The 18613-nt window shown below is 34.5% G+C and overlaps 2 protein-coding genes across 2 annotated transcripts; both read left to right on the plus strand.

The window, feature by feature from the left end:
• The first annotated feature begins 6483 nt into the window (after window positions 1-6483).
• On the plus strand, window positions 6484-7383 carry LOC145005423 (hevamine-A-like). The gene has a single exon (XM_078964506.1). It carries the CDS (start codon window positions 6484-6486, stop codon window positions 7381-7383), a length of 900 nt encoding a protein of 299 aa, XP_078820632.1.
• A 3581-nt stretch (window positions 7384-10964) lies between these two features.
• On the plus strand, window positions 10965-11870 carry LOC145005410 (hevamine-A-like). Its single transcript, XM_078964495.1, has one exon. It carries the CDS (start codon window positions 10965-10967, stop codon window positions 11868-11870), a length of 906 nt encoding a protein of 301 aa, XP_078820621.1.
• Window positions 11871-18613: the final 6743 nt, after the last annotated feature.

Below are 18613 nucleotides of genomic sequence, written 5' to 3' on the forward strand. Positions count from 1 at the left end.
TACAGACTTGTAAACAAAACAACTTGATGGTTCGTCCATCTTACGCCCTTGCGCCACTTCCTGTAATACAAATAAAACTGAGTGGGTCAGGCTTGGGAGCCTGGTGAGCATATAGGGTTTTCAACCCACAATAAATAAATTATATTTAATTTCACCAACCAATCACTATCCCGATTACCCATTCCCGTTATCCTCACTTTACGTCCCTAAAACAACATCTATCTCAAGGGACCTAATCTAGGATTTTCATCGGGATGGACATTACTGCTAAGAGGTTTCCTCAACAATAGATATCCTAAAGGCAACCATGAGGGGATAGAGTACACCGGTGAACACATCGTTCACAACACCTACAGGTTATGAACCTGCTAGCATTCCACGAGACTGTCTAGAAGGAGTCTGTGGTCGTTATCCATACTCCGCTGAATAACTAGGTCAACAACAACAACATCGAGGCCTCTCATCTGTTTATTACACACCAATTATCTACCCATGTTCTACCCAACATATTAGTAGATAAAAATATATATTTTTATACATAGTTTAAAACCTGTATAACATTTTCATTCAATACATATTTCACATAACAGATGAGGCATACCCACATAACACGTATTTCATAGAAAATAAATCAGATCTATGAGATTGAAGAGAGTGAATATACATTCACGCACATAACAACAAAACTATACACATAACACGTATTTCGTATAGAATACTTCATAATTATGCGTTAGAAGAAAGTAACTACACACTCACCTGATCAGAAGATGATCGGACAACACTACGGCTCGTAGAAGTAGTAATCCTCAGCAGATCTGGAAGATCTCTACAAAAATCGAACTTCTCGCGGGCAGAGCTTCGGCTCGGAAACCGCACTTCTCGGGATCTTCGGGATCTCGGGACTTGCTTCGGGACTCGGGAATGATACCGGGGCTTCGGGGATAAAAACGCAGAGCTTCGGCACGAAACGGAGGAGAAATGAGCAACTATGCCCGGACCCCTCGCATCCTATTTATAGGAGGCTGGAACCTCCTCGTACGCGGGGCGTACATGGCTTCGAAGTCGTCACTGCATGCGTCATCCGAAGTGTCAACATTTCTTGCTGTACGCGGGGCGTACTCGAGTACGCGGGGCGTACTCCGAATGAGTCCGGTGACTCGTCTTCGGATAAGGCCGGATTTAATAATTAAATTTAATTATTAATTATTTAATAAACTTCGAAAATTCATATCTCCTTCATACGAACTCCGTTTTCGACGTTCTTTATATACATGCGAAGGTGAGACTACACTCTACAACTTTCGTTTAGACTCCGTTGGCTAATTTTGACTTTATTTTTATTATTTATTTTTAATAGGCCGGGACATAAAATTTCGTTATAAATTCATAACTTCTTCGTTTGATGTCCGTTCTCGCCTAACTTTTTATCGTTTTGATACTAACAACGAGGTCTTCGATTCTCGTTTAGATCACTAAGGCTAAATATCGCTCTAACGTAAATTTCACTTTTTATGTCATTCAGCGGTGCCGGTTTTGTCGCGAAACTTCGACAGGTCATAACTTCTTCGTTATAACTTGGATTTTGGCATTCTTTATATCCTCGGGAACCTTGTTTCAACTACTACAACATTATCTAAAGATATCAAGTTTATTTTACACTTAAATTTTGACGTTTGTTTTTATTCTTAATTAATCAAACCACATAATTAAGCAAGTAAGCACAAAACACATAATACTCAAATAATACACTTATATTATTTCAAAACAGGTTACAAAGGTTAACCTAGACCATTACATTGCTAAAAATGGCAAGCCCATAAACACAGACGTTACAGAGAACAGGGAAGAAATCGGCTAGGGTTTCTTTTCTTTAGAAGAGATGCCGATTTCCCTTCCCCAAGGGGTCTATTTATACTTGTAAGGCTCTAGGGTTTCACCCTTAAACCCTAATTGGATAACTTAAACCCTAAGCAATCCTAATCCTTACCAAAGATAAGCCTTGGACGAATTTGAGGCTATCCCAAGCCCTAGAATTCGTCCAACCACTATCCCTTAAGGATTTACAGCCCAAAGTGTAACTATTAAATAATTGACAGTTTATACCCTCTTATTTAATTAATGTCTTTAAGTCACCAAATTAATATTAATCTATGAATTATATTAATCAAATAACAATATTATTATTTCTTATATTATTCTCATAATATATTAATAATATATATTCTCTCATAATAAATCATCCTGTCAAGTTGCTATGGTGAAGGCAACCCAAAAGGACCATGCACAATCGGGTCAAATACTTGCCTAATATAGTTGCAGCCTTAGACACTATTCCAACAATTTGTTATACGTAGATGATTCTACCAAGAAACATCCTGCAATGGAGGTTGGTCTTCATCTTCAACTACCGAGATTTCATGGCTTCTCATCGTCGTCTTCCATGGTGGGATGACCGACGTTTGGTAATTCACCTTTGACGACTACAAATTCGGGGAAGAGACGATCATCTTTTAGTTCAACGAGCAATATTGATTTTTATTGAATCCTAGATTCTTCTCGTTGCTCTAGAAAATCATTTGCAGAAATATGCCCATGTGAGATCTTCTGATATTACCTGACAAAAATTAATAAAAAAAGTAGGCATGTTGATTTCCTCTATGTCTTATATATCAATAACTTTTTTGATTTTTTTTAGATGGAGAATCTGGTATTCACGGAAATAAGGCTCATTATCTGTGTATTAGAAGTGAAAAAGTTGCAGCTGGACTGAGATGAATGCAAGCTTATGTTCAACCAGATCTATGTGTATTGGTATTGGTCTACACACTAAAAAAAGAGTGCTGGTCGACAACAAAATCCAAAAGGTACATCTTGCAAACATTTAGTGGGGGGAAAGGATCCAGTTTTTTAATTGCTTTTCGGTTTTTTTTGCCTTTCTTGGAGTATGTTGTTGTTGTGTACCTATGCTCCTACAAATCTGCTATCCCCTAAGAAGAAGATTATTCAAACTTTAGAAAAGATAAAGAGTCGAATTAAATTGTTTGATGAACTGTCAACTAAGCTTATTGAGTTCTATAATACATCCTTTAATCTTTTATATCACCACTTATAAGATATAGAGGTTAAATTTTATTGTTAGATTCAGTTATTAGGTGTTTTTTAATTGTTTGGGTTCATTTAGGAAGTAAAACTGGAACAATATGGACACAAAAGTCATGTTATTTTAATTTGTCATTTCTTGATTTTTAACAGGAAAATCAAGAAGACGAATGTAGGACTGAAGGTGAAACAGTTCGTTCTCAATCAAGTCGATGAAGCAGAGCTGCTGCAATTCATAACCAGTCTGAACGAGTAATTTGCTTTGGTTGTTGTTCCAATTCACCACCAATTATTGATGTTGACGAGCCATCAAAGGGCCTTAAAGTACAAGGCCAAACTATGAAGATATCTATTCTTTTAGATGATTTTTGTGAATTCTTTCAGAACCCTTTTGAAGAAAAAAGGTAACATATATATAATTTAAATGTCAATTATTAAATTAAATGTTTTTTTTATCGAACTAATGTAATCTTATTTTTTTGTCTAATGATGTAGGTAGAATTATGAAGCTTTTGAAAGGTGGAGCCTCTCCGAGATGGATCCGGCCACTTATTTAATCTCAATAATCCTTTTTTTTATTTTTTTTATTTACTAATTTCAGCTCTTAATCAACTCTTTTCTTGGTTATAGATTTAACCAAACTTTTTTTTTTTTTTTTTTTTTTTTTTAATTTCTGTTTGTGGTGAAGTGCCTGAACTTGTGATCAAAATAAAGGACAAGGATGTTCGTTCTGAAGATGATCTTGTGGGAGAGGTTAAGTATATACAATTTAATCAAAACTTTGTTATCATTATGTATTCTTTTTAGCAAAGGGCATTTTGGTCAATCCTAGAAAATAATAGGTATTTGAAACCCATTTATAAATTTTCTATTTGTAAATTTTTACAAAATCAGCACTTAAAGGATCTCAAAGCTGCAAGAGCTTATTTGAGAGGAAGCAGTTGGACTGGTGCTGCCTTTGACTAAATTTGGTTAAAATAATTTTGTACCCAACATATGTGTTTTAAAAAGAGAATATATCTCAGTTTGCTTCTACTTTACTACATTTTTTAAGCATCATACTTTCATATTCAACCAATTATAGCATCCTACTTCCATGACAAACGTTTAACATAATGTCTTCCATCGGTTTTCTTTGACATTAGTGTCGAATCCAACCCCCGCGAAGCGGGGCTTCTTATCTGGTTCAAATTAAGGTTTCTAATGCTCATTGTGTCAACTATAAATACAGTCATTTGACTCCTTATTTTCGACCACCCCTTCTACCAAAGGACTAGCCGAAATCATATTCTCTATCGTCTCTCTTCAAGTCTTCTTATTTGCTAGGATTTAGGTACAAATCATCATAATAATTAGATTTTTGATGCTTGCTCTCTAAGAGCTTTTTGAAAAATGATTTTGTTGATTATTTGCAATAATAATCAAAATGTATGTAAACTCTAATCCTTTGTAATTTTCGATTGTTGTAGGGTTTCGTTTAGGGTTCTTGATGTTTATAGATTGCTATCAATAGAGAAATTTAGATCAAATAGTGAATTTAAGGGTTAAGTATTTTCGCCACATGTTTTAATTATAACCTATAAAACCTATCAATGATCATGTCTCCATTGGAGACATGATCATACCTTTAAGTCTTTAACAACGATATATTAAACGTAGTAGCGACAATATTGAATAATATTGAAAAAATATTTGGCGGACTTTTTTTGAGGGCTTTAGTGGCGCCATGGGCACCCCTAAAGGTGTTGCCGCTATTGATGTTGTACGATATTAACCCCTATACATTGAATCTACGTCTTGAATTAACAGCTACGATTGAGTATCGGCAAAGGCACATGGATCACAAGGTGTATGTATTGGCAACGTCACCTTTAGTGGCGATGTATGTTTTAGCGACGACACCTCACGTGTCCGTGTACGGTTTGATGTTGTCGCTAAAGTGTACATTGCCACTAAAGATGACGCGCTAATCCTTACATTTGTGTTTGGCTACACAGAACAAAATATGTACATATTTTCTTTTGAATGAGGAGTCTGAATGTCTAGAGAAAATAAATATCCTCAAGGCATATGACAAGTCAGAAAAAAAAAATCCTTATCGTTATTATAAGTTTTTATTTTTAGATAAAAATATATTTATAATATATAATAAAAAAATTAAGCCCTAGACAGCCGTCCATTTTGCCCCCACTTAACGCCATGTGAATGTTCATTGATGTGTTTTATTGCTCGAGGATTTTTTTTCCTTAAAGCTAAATAGTTCTTTATTAAAACAACGGTATCTATAATTTCTTTCTAAATAATAGTCGGATCGATAGGCATGTTTTTCTTGGACAGGTTTGTTTCTTTAGCACATTTAGATGCTTTAACTATACAGCACTTCATCTAAAATGAAATTAAGCTTTGACACATAGATATCCTTGAGTACACATCATTTATATAGAAACTCAAAAGATTAAGTAAATATTTATAAATTATTGATGGGTTATTATCATCATGCATCATCGTATGGCTAAAGAAAGAACCCTAGCTATATTATCATTCTATATATTCGTCGACGTGCTTGCCTTCATTCTAAAGTATATATCTACCTATTAAGAACATTAACCAATTAACCATTGAGGGGCAAGGTGGGGAGTTCGACTTTCATTGGTGGCCACTCATGGGGAATTTTCCTTTGGAATCCCATTAAAAAGGGTGAGGGTTTGCCCTGTAAAGGAGCTTGAACCCGGGCTTCCGCTGTAAAATGGCGGAAGGGCTTCCGCTTGGTATTTGCCGTTCCAAAAAAAAAAAAAAAAAAAAACCTATTACGAACATGCACTAAATGAAAAAGAGACAATACTACGAATCGTAATAGCATTCTTCTTTTTAATCCTAAGCCACCACGATGCACACGTATACGATATAAAATTAATTAAGGGTCAAAAAGAGATAACATATATGTTACATTGTTACGTATGACGCACATATATACCAGCAAGAAAGATATAAAAAAAAGAATACTAATCCATCTTGACTAATGTGATTGTCTGCACTCTGTACGTAGTCTCTATCATACTTAGAGCACATGAAAAAGACAATATTAAGATGTAAACAACAATTATTGGTAAATGGTAAGCAACAGCATTGAAGCATATATTAGTTCTATTAAAGAATATGATAATAGTCAAATTAAGAACAAACAACATGAACACTCTTTTGATTATGTATGCATAAAATTTACAACTACACGAGCTTACATAACTTTCTAAACTATGTGTATAACGAGACAACAAAGCTTTCTCATAAAACAACCATCATCACTCTCCTATATAAACATAAACAATGTAACAGTTTCAGCACATCTTCCAACTAACACAACAAAGAACAAACATTATACTAATGGATTTTGGATCTAAAATCTCAGTTGCCTTTCTATCCTTGATGCTGACACTTTTACTTGCCAGGAGCTCTAATGCTGGCGGAATCTCCATATACTGGGGTCAGAATGGGAACGAAGGAACTTTGGCAGACACTTGTTCCACAGGAAACTATGAATATGTAAACGTGGCTTTCCTTTCTTCTTTTGGAAAAGGTCGGACTCCAGTTCTGAACCTTGCTGGTCACTGTGATCCGAGTAGCAACGGGTGCACCAAACTGAGCTCAGACATCAAATCCTGCCAAGCAAAAGGAGTCAAGATCATTCTTTCCATTGGTGGTGCGTCTGGGAGCTATTCACTAGCTTCTTCTACAGATGCAAGACAAGTTGCTACTTACATTTGGAATAACTTCTTGGGTGGAAAGTCATCTACACGTCCACTTGGCGATGCGGTATTGGATGGAGTTGATTTTGACATTGAAAATGGAGATGGAAAGCACTGGGATGACCTGGCAAAGTACCTCTCTGCATATAGCAAGCGTGGAAAGAAGGTTTACTTGACAGCAGCACCTCAGTGCCCATACCCGGATGCATGGCTTGGAACTGCACTTCAAACAGGTGTTTTTGACTATGTGTGGGTGCAATTTTATAACAATCCACAATGCCAATATAGTTCTGGAAATATCAACCGCATTAAGGATTCCTGGAAGCAATGGACTTCTAATATCCCAGCCAAAAAGATTTTCTTAGGGCTTCCAGCAGCTACTGATGCAGCCGGAAGTGGGTTTATCTCTGTGTCTGATCTAACCAGAAAGATTCTTCCTGCAATTAAGGGTTCCGATAAGTATGGAGGTGTGATGCTGTGGTCGAGGTATTATGATGATCAATCTCGATATAGCTCTTCCATTAAGAGCCATGTTTAGTTTTCATCACTCTACAAATTTATGATTCTCCCTTGAAAATTTTATTAATTTGTATGTTGCCGTTGTTTATATGCAATATTAGGCGAATGTCAACCCGCATTGCCCATGTTAAAACTATATAATTCAACTTTGAACAATTAGATGTTTTTGAAATGATTATTGTAGCCTTAATTATAAAATAATAATTTTTACGCTAAATTAATATATAAAACTATAACTATTTTAAACAATATTACACTTCTACTCACCGTTTGCGTATTAATAAATCATAAATATAATTGTTGGTTATTGTTATATTTAACAATTTTTAAACTTAATTAATTTAAACTTAATTTATTGATTACTTTTTAATTTCGATTGTAATGATTCTTTAAAATTAGGAGTGTGTGCGGTGCGGTTGGTGCGGTTTATACCCAAAACCACAAATCGCACTGCATATGCGGTTTGAGCTTATTGGAAACCGCAAACCGCACCGCGAAGGCTATAAATCGCGTTGTGCGGTGCGGGTTAATGCGGACGGTTTTGTGGTTTGAAAAAATCACCTACATGATGTAACATATTATTAATCTTAAATACGTAATTACAAAATGACATTTTCGCATTTCATTATGATATACATGTGGAAAATTAAGTTTTATGCAACATTTTGTATATAGTTTATCTCTGTTTATTGATACGACGATACAATATCCATTTGTATAACTTATATGTCTGACTAATAGTGTCACTTTTAACAAGATCTATAATTATAGGTGATTTTTAAGGGGGTGTTTGGATAGAGAAAAAATAGGCAGCTTATTGTTTATTGTTTAATCCCACCGTAATAAGCAAATTTAAGTGTTTGGATAAGAGTCTTTAAAAATCAGCTTATTACGGTAGGAATAAGCAAAATAAACTGATTTTAATAAGCAAGGGGAGGTGGGGGGGATACTTATTGCTTATTGGTCATTTTATACATATAAATTGTTTTGTTTGTCAAACTCTTAATATGCTTATTGCTTATTGCTTATTCCCACCGCAATAAGCTAATCCAAACACATTTTAAAAAAATGTCTGTTCCCACCGCAATAAGCAAATAGGCAATAAGCTAATAAGCTAAAAACTATTTATCCAAACACCCCAAAAAACAATATTATTAAGAATTAATTAATACCATAACAACAATAATTAAAATACATAGATAGTACTTAACTATGACATTGAATCAAAAAACATATACATAACATGTGAAAAAAATGTGAAGTTCTTTATATTCAATGATGCAAATCATAACAAATATCGGTTAAAGCTTACCCGCGCAACCTTGAAAATTTAAAGATATATAAGAATAAACTATAATAACCATTTGGTTATCTAGTTATGCATTTCCGAATATATATATATATATATATATATATATATATATATATATATATATATATATATATATATATATATATACACACACACACACATATGCGGTGCGGTTTAGACCGCAATCTTGTAATTATAAACCGCAAAGTGCATTTTAATAAAATTTCAAACCACAAACCGCACCACTAAAGTTCTAAACCGTGCTATGCTGCAGTTTGGTGCGGTGCGGACGGTTTATGCGGTTTGTGTGGTTTTATGCACACTCCAATTTAAAATATCAACTATTGTTTTGAAGGTAATTTTATATCATTTATAATTATTTGTCATTGTTAATTTTTATTATTAAAGTCATTATGAAAATTAAATTAAATAATCTCAATATTGAAACTCTTAATATATGAAGATTGTGAAATAAAATAAACTTGAGTTTTAGTTCCAAAATTACATCAAAGTGGATTTATAAATATAATAATCTAATTGTGAATCTATTTATTTCTTTTTATATTTTTATGTTCGATAATGATTGTATGATCATTTTTAATGTATTAAACATAATATATATTGTTAAATTACTCTAAATATATATAACAAAATTCAAATTAAAATTTTTAACATCATAAAAAGGCTCCAAAAAGGTAGCCAAAAATAGATCAAACCAACACAAAATGCTTTCGGATATCGTACTTTTGAAATTACTAAACACCTTTTTAAACTTTTGATTTTTTTGAAAAAGTTAAAAGTCCAAAAATTCAGTTTGAAAAGTAATCAGGAACATCCTCAAAGCTTTGATTTGGTATGTGTGTGTTTAAATCTATTATTTGTGTGTGCTTGTAATTCTTTTCCCATTTTTTTCAATTTGCAGATATTTGTGTATATGTGTTTGTGTCGACAAGTAAAAATGATTCTAATGGGTAGGGAGGAACTATGGCCGACGAATTTGGTGGTGGCGTTTGGGGTTACATTATAGGGTCATGCATGGGACACAGGTTGGATGGATTTTTTTAAATTTAGTTTGTATAAGGGCAAAATAGTCCTTTATAGTTTTCCAAAAACTAAAACCATTTTTTTTTTGATTTTGAAGTTTACATGAATGTTTTTTTAACCATATCTATAATTTTTTGCAAACCACAAACACGTATGAGCATGAAAATAGAAAAAGAATACTAAGAGCATCTCCAACTCATTCCTATTTTCCAACTTTTCTTCCATTTCTTCCCCCATTTGTCTCCAACCCTACCCCATTTATTCTCCCATTTTGGCGGAAATGAATAGTATAACACCATTTGGTGTTATACTCTTCATTTCCCTCAAAATGGATATAAACTTTGAGGTGTCAATTTTAGTTCATCTTTTTATATATTTATATATTATTAGTTTGTTTTATCTACTAATTGTAATTTAAATATATTATTTAATACTTGTAATATTGTATTATGTATTAAATTATATTAATTAATTATAAATATAAACTTTATTTTTTGTTTATCAAATTCGTATGAACATTTAAATACATATTGAAATTTTAAAATACGATAATGTATTTTACAAAAGCTTATAATTATGTGTTATAAATATAATCTTATTTATTTAATAGTATTGTAATGAAAAAAATATAGATTATATATTTATTAAAACCAAATTAATAGAAGGGGTATAATTGACAATCTATATAAGTTGGAAAAATAGAATATACTAGGAATATATTTTTTAGGGGTAAAAATAAAGTAAAAAATAAAATTGGATTGGAGATGAAACACTATATATTTACCCTACTTTTTACTCAATTTATAAGGAAAAAATAAAAATGGGTTGAAGATGGTATACGCTCGTAATCTATATGGACCGTTAATGTAATTGTGCTCACCTAAAATATCTATCCTATTTAGTACAACACATGAAAACGACACTTTTACAATCTAAATAAATTATTATTAATAATGGTAATCGGTAAGCAATACCAATGCAACGTATATTAGCTCCCATTTAAGAATATTTGATAATATTCAGAGAACAAACATCATGACTACTCTTTTATTTGAATATCCAATTTACAACTAAAAGATCATGATTTCATTAACTTTTAAGCTACGGGGTATAATAAGACAACAAAACATTCTCATCATACAATCATCATCACCAATTCACCATGTCCTATTGTCCTATATAAAGAGAAACCATGCAACATTTTTAGCACACAATCCAACCAACAACAACAAAGAAAAACAAACATGCAAATGGATATTGGATCCAATATCTCCATGGCCTTTCTATCCTTGATGCTGACACTTTTACTTGTCAGGAGCTCTAATGCTGGCGGAATCTCCATATACTGGGGCCAAAATGGGAACGAAGGAACTTTGGTAGACGCTTGTTCCACAGGAAACTATGAATATGTAAACGTGGCTTTCCTTTCTTCTTTTGGCAATGGTCTGACTCCTGTTCTGAACCTTGCTGGTCACTGTGATCCGAGTAGCAACGGGTGCACCAAACTGAGCTCAGACATCAAATCCTGCCAAGCAAAAGGAGTCAAGATCATTCTTTCCATTGGTGGTGCGTCTGGGAGCTATTCACTAGCTTCTTCTACAGATGCAAGACAAGTTGCTACTTACATTTGGAATAACTTCTTGGGTGGAAAGTCATCTACACGTCCATTTGGCGATGCGGTATTGGATGGAGTTGATTTTGACATTGAAAGTGGAGATGGAAAGCACTGGGATGACCTGGCAAAGTACCTCTCTGCATATAGCAAACGTGGAAAGAAGGTTTACTTGACTGCGGCACCTCAGTGCCCATACCCAGATGCATGGGTAGGAACTGCACTTCAAACCGGTGTTTTTGACTATGTTTGGGTACAGTTTTTTAACAATCCGCCATGTCAGTATAGTTCTGGAGATATTGGTAGTATTGAGGATTCTTGGAAGCAATGGACTTCTGATATCCCAGCCACAAAGATTTTCTTAGGGCTTCCAGCAGCTCCTGATGCAGCTGGAAGTGGGTTTATTCCTGTTGATGATCTCACTTCGAAGATTCTTCCGGTGATTAAGGGTTCAGATAAGTATGGAGGTGTGATGCTTTGGTCCAAGTATTATGATGATCAATCTGGATATAGTTCTTCCATTAAGAGTCATGTTTAGTTCAAGTTCTCACCTTGATGTTCCCTTGTAAACTTTATTCGTATATTACCGATGTTTTTATTTAAAAAGATGTGATGAAATTTTATGTTGACTGGCTAGTGGTTGTTCGTAATCTTTGATTTGTTAAATTTTTCGTATTCTACTTTCACATGTGCTAACAGGTCTGAATCGTTTTAATTTGCACACTAATGAGCTTTAAAGAAAAGCATGTAAGAAATTAAAATCATGAGGATTGCACATGTAACGAAGTGCAAAGTTGGACTAACATTCTGATTTTTTATAAACTACAAGGTTCATTTATGTAATTTTGGACTAACACTACTAAAAAAAAGCGCTATTTCCGAGGGACATTTTCCTCGGAAATTCCTAGGAAAACAGCGTTTCCGAGGAAATGCCGAGAAAATCCTGTGCGTCGGTAAAACCCTCCTAGGAAATGTTTTGTAAGGGATTTTCGAGGAACTTACTGACTCATTACCTAGGAAATGGTTTTGTCGTAAGTACTGAGGGTTTTCCTAGGAATTTTGTTTCCGAGGAATTTCCTAGGAAGATCATTTCCGAGTAATTTCTAAGGAAGATTATTTCCGACGGATTTCCGAGGAAGTTTATTTCCGATGAATTTCCGAGGAAAATTATTTTCGAGGAATTTCCAAGGAAGTTTATTTCCGACGAATTTCCAAGGAAGTTTATTTTTGATGAATTTCCAAGGATTATTTTTGAGGGATCTCCGAGGAAATTTTTTCTGTGGAACCTTTTAGGAAACTTTCTTGACAGCTTTTTGTGACACTTGTTCGTGACAAAAGTTTCTAGGAATTTCCTAGGAACAATGCAGCTGTAAAAAAATAAAAAACAAAAAACCAAAAAATTTAGCCTAAAATGCAGAAAAAGAACTAATACAAAAAAACGTGGTTCATTCCATATATCTAAAAGTCATACAAATGTTTACACTTTAGAACATAAGTTTCAACAATCGTGTAAACCAAAAAGATAATATAGAAGTCTTAAAACCGTACAAACGTTTACAACAAATAACCTAAGGAGCATTCGATGGATTGGATGGATTGTCGGGACGATTATTAGTGTCATATCGTCTCATGAACTCGACCATTTCCGCCATTTGTTTTTCCATTTGTGCTTGTCTTTTGGCCATTTCACCATTTTGTCGGACCAATTCGGCATGAGCTTCTTCCAATTCCTGGACCTAAAAAAATGTTAAAAGAAACATACATACATTAGTAACATAAAAAAATAGTAAAAACAAAGTATATATATTAACATTTATATCTATTATACCAACATATATTTCACTTATAAATGGAATGAACTTAAATTTTCTTATTCATAACAGCAACATATTATCATTTTTATATACAATAGCAACATACTTTTATTTTCTATCAATTATAACATTTTACCTTTTTTCATAATACCAACATACTATAATTGTTATTTATTATCAAAGACCATATACTTCTATGTTTTTTAAATAATAGCAGCAACTTTATTTTATCCATAATAGCAACAAACTTGATTTTTTTTTTATCTATAATAACAACATATTTTATCTACTTTGCATTTTTTTTTATGTCAAATAAAAATACCCGCTGTTGTGACTGCTGGTACTCAGAAGAGGTCGGTTTGTTCCCGTTGGATGATGTCCCCGTGACAACGAAATGTAGATCTGAACTTCCTACCCCGTAAATACGCGTGCTTGCACCCACAAGTCAACATCACCCTCTGGATGTTGAGTTAGGTCCTCCCCGTACTTTTCAACCATGGCACTAGTGTATCTCTCCTACAATTTATCAAAACAAAACGATTGTTATTATTGTACTATTTCAAGTTGAAGCACTAGTTATCTATAAAGGAAAAGATAAATTACACATATTGCTCTAGCAGTAGGTGTACAAAACTCCAACTCTTGAATTGTATCATAATCTTTAGCCTTGAATTTTTTCTTGGCCTCTGCAGTAACGTGGGTAATAAGAAAAAGTTCCAGAAATGTAGGGATACGCTTCAATTCCTTTTGCTACATAAAACACATAGTATAATTAGTGTAATCTATGATTAAGTAAAACCAATTACTGAATTATATGAATATTGATTCGCATAATTACCAATTCCAGTCGATACTGATCATAACCCCTGGATCCCCCTGTATGTCTCGAAACTGTACCGATGTCGTCACCGCTCATACGGTTGGCTCTCCCGGCCACCGACTTCTTTCTCCAAGCATCTGTGTCCCAATACTATAAAAAGAATATGTAAGATAATATATAAAAGGAAAAAAAATAACAAAAAAATAATAATATATTAATTAGCTTACTTTACACAAATCCTTCCATACGTCCTCATTGAAACTAATAGGCTCAAAATCACGCATGATTGCAAAGTCATTATTTGTGTTCGGGATGTTGTGACCGGCCGCTCGAGCTCTATTTGCAAATTCATGTCGATATTCACTCATTATGTCTGAATAACGATCTTGCACCACACTTCTAAATCCACTCTCGATCATTCCATCATTTACCGAATCCCACCGATAGTATTTCTGTTTAAAAAAGTAACTAAAGCTAAAAGTGCAAACATAAAACAAATCAACCTAAGGTATGCCAATTATTAATTGATATTACCCCAAAAGCACGAAACATTTGCTGAAATACTGTAGGCGGAAGCTTAGTAAATGTGGGCCATGCTCCATCCAAAAATTGATCAAATATAAGTCTGATCTGATGATGTACCTGATAGGATGCAAACCTACAACGGTGAAATATAACAAAATAACTATTTTTATAATATGAGTCAGCAACATAAATTTAACTATTAAAATGACATACTTTTTTCCGAACTTCTCAAGATACGGCCTAGTATCGCCATATCTATGAGGTGTATCTGTGACATTTGAGTCGCGTTGCGTATCATCATCATCTTCTTCTTCAGAATCATTGTCAGGGTCGATGCCAGAATTGTGGGCCTCATGTACGCGACGACGTTTAATTATCCTCTGCGTATTGTCCATTTGATCAGATATACCAACATCACTAGTACTCCCAGCGTATCCACGACCTAAGTTCTCAGCATCATGAACACTCAACGATGTAAGCCGTGTACATCCCTGTCGCTGTCGGTCATTAGGACTGGAGTCCTGAGGTCGACTACCAGTACTGTCGTGGCCATGGGCAGAGTCGTGTAGTCGACCACCAGTACTGTCACCACCACCACGAGCAGAGTCATGCCGTCGACTACTAGTACTGTCATGACCACGAGCAGCAGAGTGATGTGATCGAGGTTGCCTTCCACGACTACCCGACATAATATGTGTATCCTGCATTTGATTAAACAAGAACGATTAGATACAAATATGATAAATCTCATATAATTTAAAGTGAACATTGGTATATGATAAATCTCACATAATTTAAATTGGAAAACAACAAACAATGTTCCTAACAATCAAGTTCATTTTCGTCTGAATCGTGGTCAGAAAAATCCATTTCATCTGCTTCATTGCTTGTATATTCTTCAACTTCAAATTCTTCATCCTCACCGATTGGATTTGTGTGTGTTACTAGGCATAGGCGTTCACTAGTTATGTCATTCGGTAACTCAAATCGTTCATCGATCTGAAATAATCCATCTGCTTCTATGTTTTCATCATCCGCAACTTTAGCTTCAGGTTCGATTCCTTCATATACCCCTCTTGGTTTTGTCTTAACAACCGCCCATATATCTTTTGTTTCATTATTCACACAAGGGTATGGTGTATAGAACACTTGTTCTGCTTGTGATGCCAAGATAAACGGGTCGTCAGTTTGAAGTCGGGACTTGTGTTTAACATCAACAAGCTTATTTTTGTTAACTACTACACCGCGGTTGTTATCAAACCAAAGACATTTAAACATTACAACAATCGAAGGCCCGTTACCACGATACTCAAGCTCTAGTATCTCGTCCACTAAGCCGTAGTAGTCAGACTCCTCGGCGTTGTACGTCTCCCCTCTCACACATACTCCATAATTATTAGTCACACGTCCCTTGCCATATTCCTGCGTATGGAACTTATAACCATTTACAAAGTACCCATTGTGAGATTTAGCGTTTCGCGATGGTTTCCTTGATAAGATTTCCAAACGTTTACTGTTATGGTTTCCTTCATGTGAGTCTATCATTACCTATATTAACACACACGTATTGTATTGGTTAACTATTTGTAAATATTAAGCATTATGATTTAATTAGTTTTACTTACACGATTTTTAAACCATTTGGCAAAGTATTTATCTCTTAGACACGAAATTGGTTCATCCGGATACATTTGTGGCGCCACTTCATCGAACGCGATGACGTATGGGGTGACTTCCTCACAATTTAGTAGAATATAGGTATGCGCTTTATCAAGTTCTTGAGGAGTTAGAAGTCTTTTTTTTCCACCTTTTTCATATAACCTTCTCGATGGAAAGACAAACACGCTTATTTGGGAGTCTCCAATCGAAGAGCTAGGATGTTGTGGTGCAAAATTACGAGGCTCTCGATTATGACGTGTCTCAATCGTCTGAGAAAAGTATAGAGAACAATAGGTAGCGATTTCATTCATTAGATGTTCCCTGACGATTGAACCCTCAACCCTTGCTTTGTTTCTAATTCTTCTTTTTATCAAACCAAGTTTCCTGTATTTAGAGATTACCGAGAATATGTTAAGGATACTAAACATAATTTTGAAAAACGTTTGATCTATAAGATAGCAAAATGTTTTATTACCTTTCGTATTGGTACATCCATCTATATTGCACTAGACCACCAAGAATAGCTTCATCAGCTAGATGTATGACCAGGTGCTCCATGGAATCAAAGAAACCAGGAGGGAATATTTGCTCCAACTTGCAGATGGTTTGAACAATAGTGTGCTTCATGTTATATAAGACCCGAAAGAATGTGCACAACTCTGTTATTGCCTCGTATATCTCTTTTGGAACAAACCCTCTTATAGCAAGTGGAAGCAACCGTTGCATAAACGCGTGACAATCATGGCTTTTGAAACCATAAAAACTGTAATCTTTGATGTTTACACAATTCCCTATGTTTGAAGCATACCCGTCTGGAAATTTGAGCTTTTTTAACCATGCACAAACTTTTTTAACGTTACTTCTTTCCAGAGTGTAATTTCCCCTATCTTTGGTCATCTTTCCATTGTTATCATAATAGGGGTTTAATAGAGGTCGGTCACAAAGAACCTCAATGTCTTGCCTTGCCTTTATATTGTCTTTAGATTTGGAGGTGCCCATACTTGTGTGAAATAGATTCTCAAAAAAGTTTTTCTCGATATGCATCACATCGAAATTATGTCGGATCAACAATTTGCTCCAATATGGTAGCTCTCAAAAGATGCTTCTCTTTACCCAATTATGTTTAACTCCAAAACCATCTTGTTTTTTATATGTCGTATTAAAGGGGGTACCTTCATAAACGGTAGGAAAATGTTGGATAGTCTGCCAAATCTCCTCTCCTGTTGGATTCGATAGTGTTGCTCTTTTGACCGTTCTATTTTTCCGAAAGTTTATCTTATCTTTTAGGAACTTGTGTCCAACAGGAAGAAATTGTCTATGACAGTCAAACCAACATGGTTTCCCTCCAAAATGAAGTTGGAATGCTCCTGCTTCAGCCGAACAATATGGGCAAGCTAACTTACCATGCGTGCTCCATCCAGACAACATTCCATAAGCTGGGAAATCACTAATTGTCCATAGCAATACGGCTTTCATTTGGAAATTGCTCCTTCGGTATGCATCATAAGTTTCAATTCCATCCTTGAACAACATTTTCAGCTCGTCTATTAGAGGTTGTAAAAAAACGTCCAAATTTTGTCCCGGATTGTTCGGACCAGGAATGAGCACAGGAATTTGTATGTACTGCTCTTTCAAGGCCAACCAAGGAGGGAGGTTGTAAACCGTAATAAACACTGGCCAACATGAATACGGGGTCGTGTTTGAATTATTTGGACTAAACCCATCAGTACACAACCCGAGACGAACATTTCGCGTCTCTCGTGCAAAATCAGGAAAGATCGAGTCAAAATGGTTCCAAGCCTAACCTTCACTAGGATGTATCATCTTTCCTGGTTGTCTACGATGATCTGCATGCCAAGTCATATGTTGGGCCGTCTTTTTTGAGTAATGTGTTATGGTGGTGTGCATACTTACGTAAGTATATATCATCGCATAAGTTGGTAAACTAAAAACAATTAATATATAATGAAGTTGTACAAAATATTGAATGAAAAAAATAAATGTTTCGTATTTTAATATTAAAAAATGGATTATGTTCCTAGGAAATCCATAGGAAATTTGTGGGAATTTCCGATGGATTTCCGAGGAAATACATTAGTCGTCACAAATTTAAGGGAAATGCATAGGAAGTTCCAAGGGATTTATTAGGAATCAAACTCATTTTTTCATTTTTATTATTTTTTATGCGTTCCATACTTTGTGAAACTTTGTTATACATGAAATACTTTTATCTTACCAACATATGAATTATGCACATACATAAACATAAATATGTACACATACACTATATAGAATATATAATCATAAACAAATGTTTCGAGTAAGGTGTTATGGTGGTGCGCACATTTACTTATGTATATATCATGTATAACTTGGTAAACTAAAATCATTTCATGTATAATGATGTTGTGCACAATATTGAACAAAAAAATATATGTTTCAACTTTTAATATTAGAAAATGG

The sequence above is a fragment of the Lactuca saligna genome, chromosome 7, assembly GCF_052625555.1.
Source record: "Lactuca saligna cultivar CGN05327 chromosome 7, ASM5262555v1, whole genome shotgun sequence".
Taxonomy (NCBI): Eukaryota; Viridiplantae; Streptophyta; class Magnoliopsida; order Asterales; family Asteraceae; genus Lactuca; species Lactuca saligna.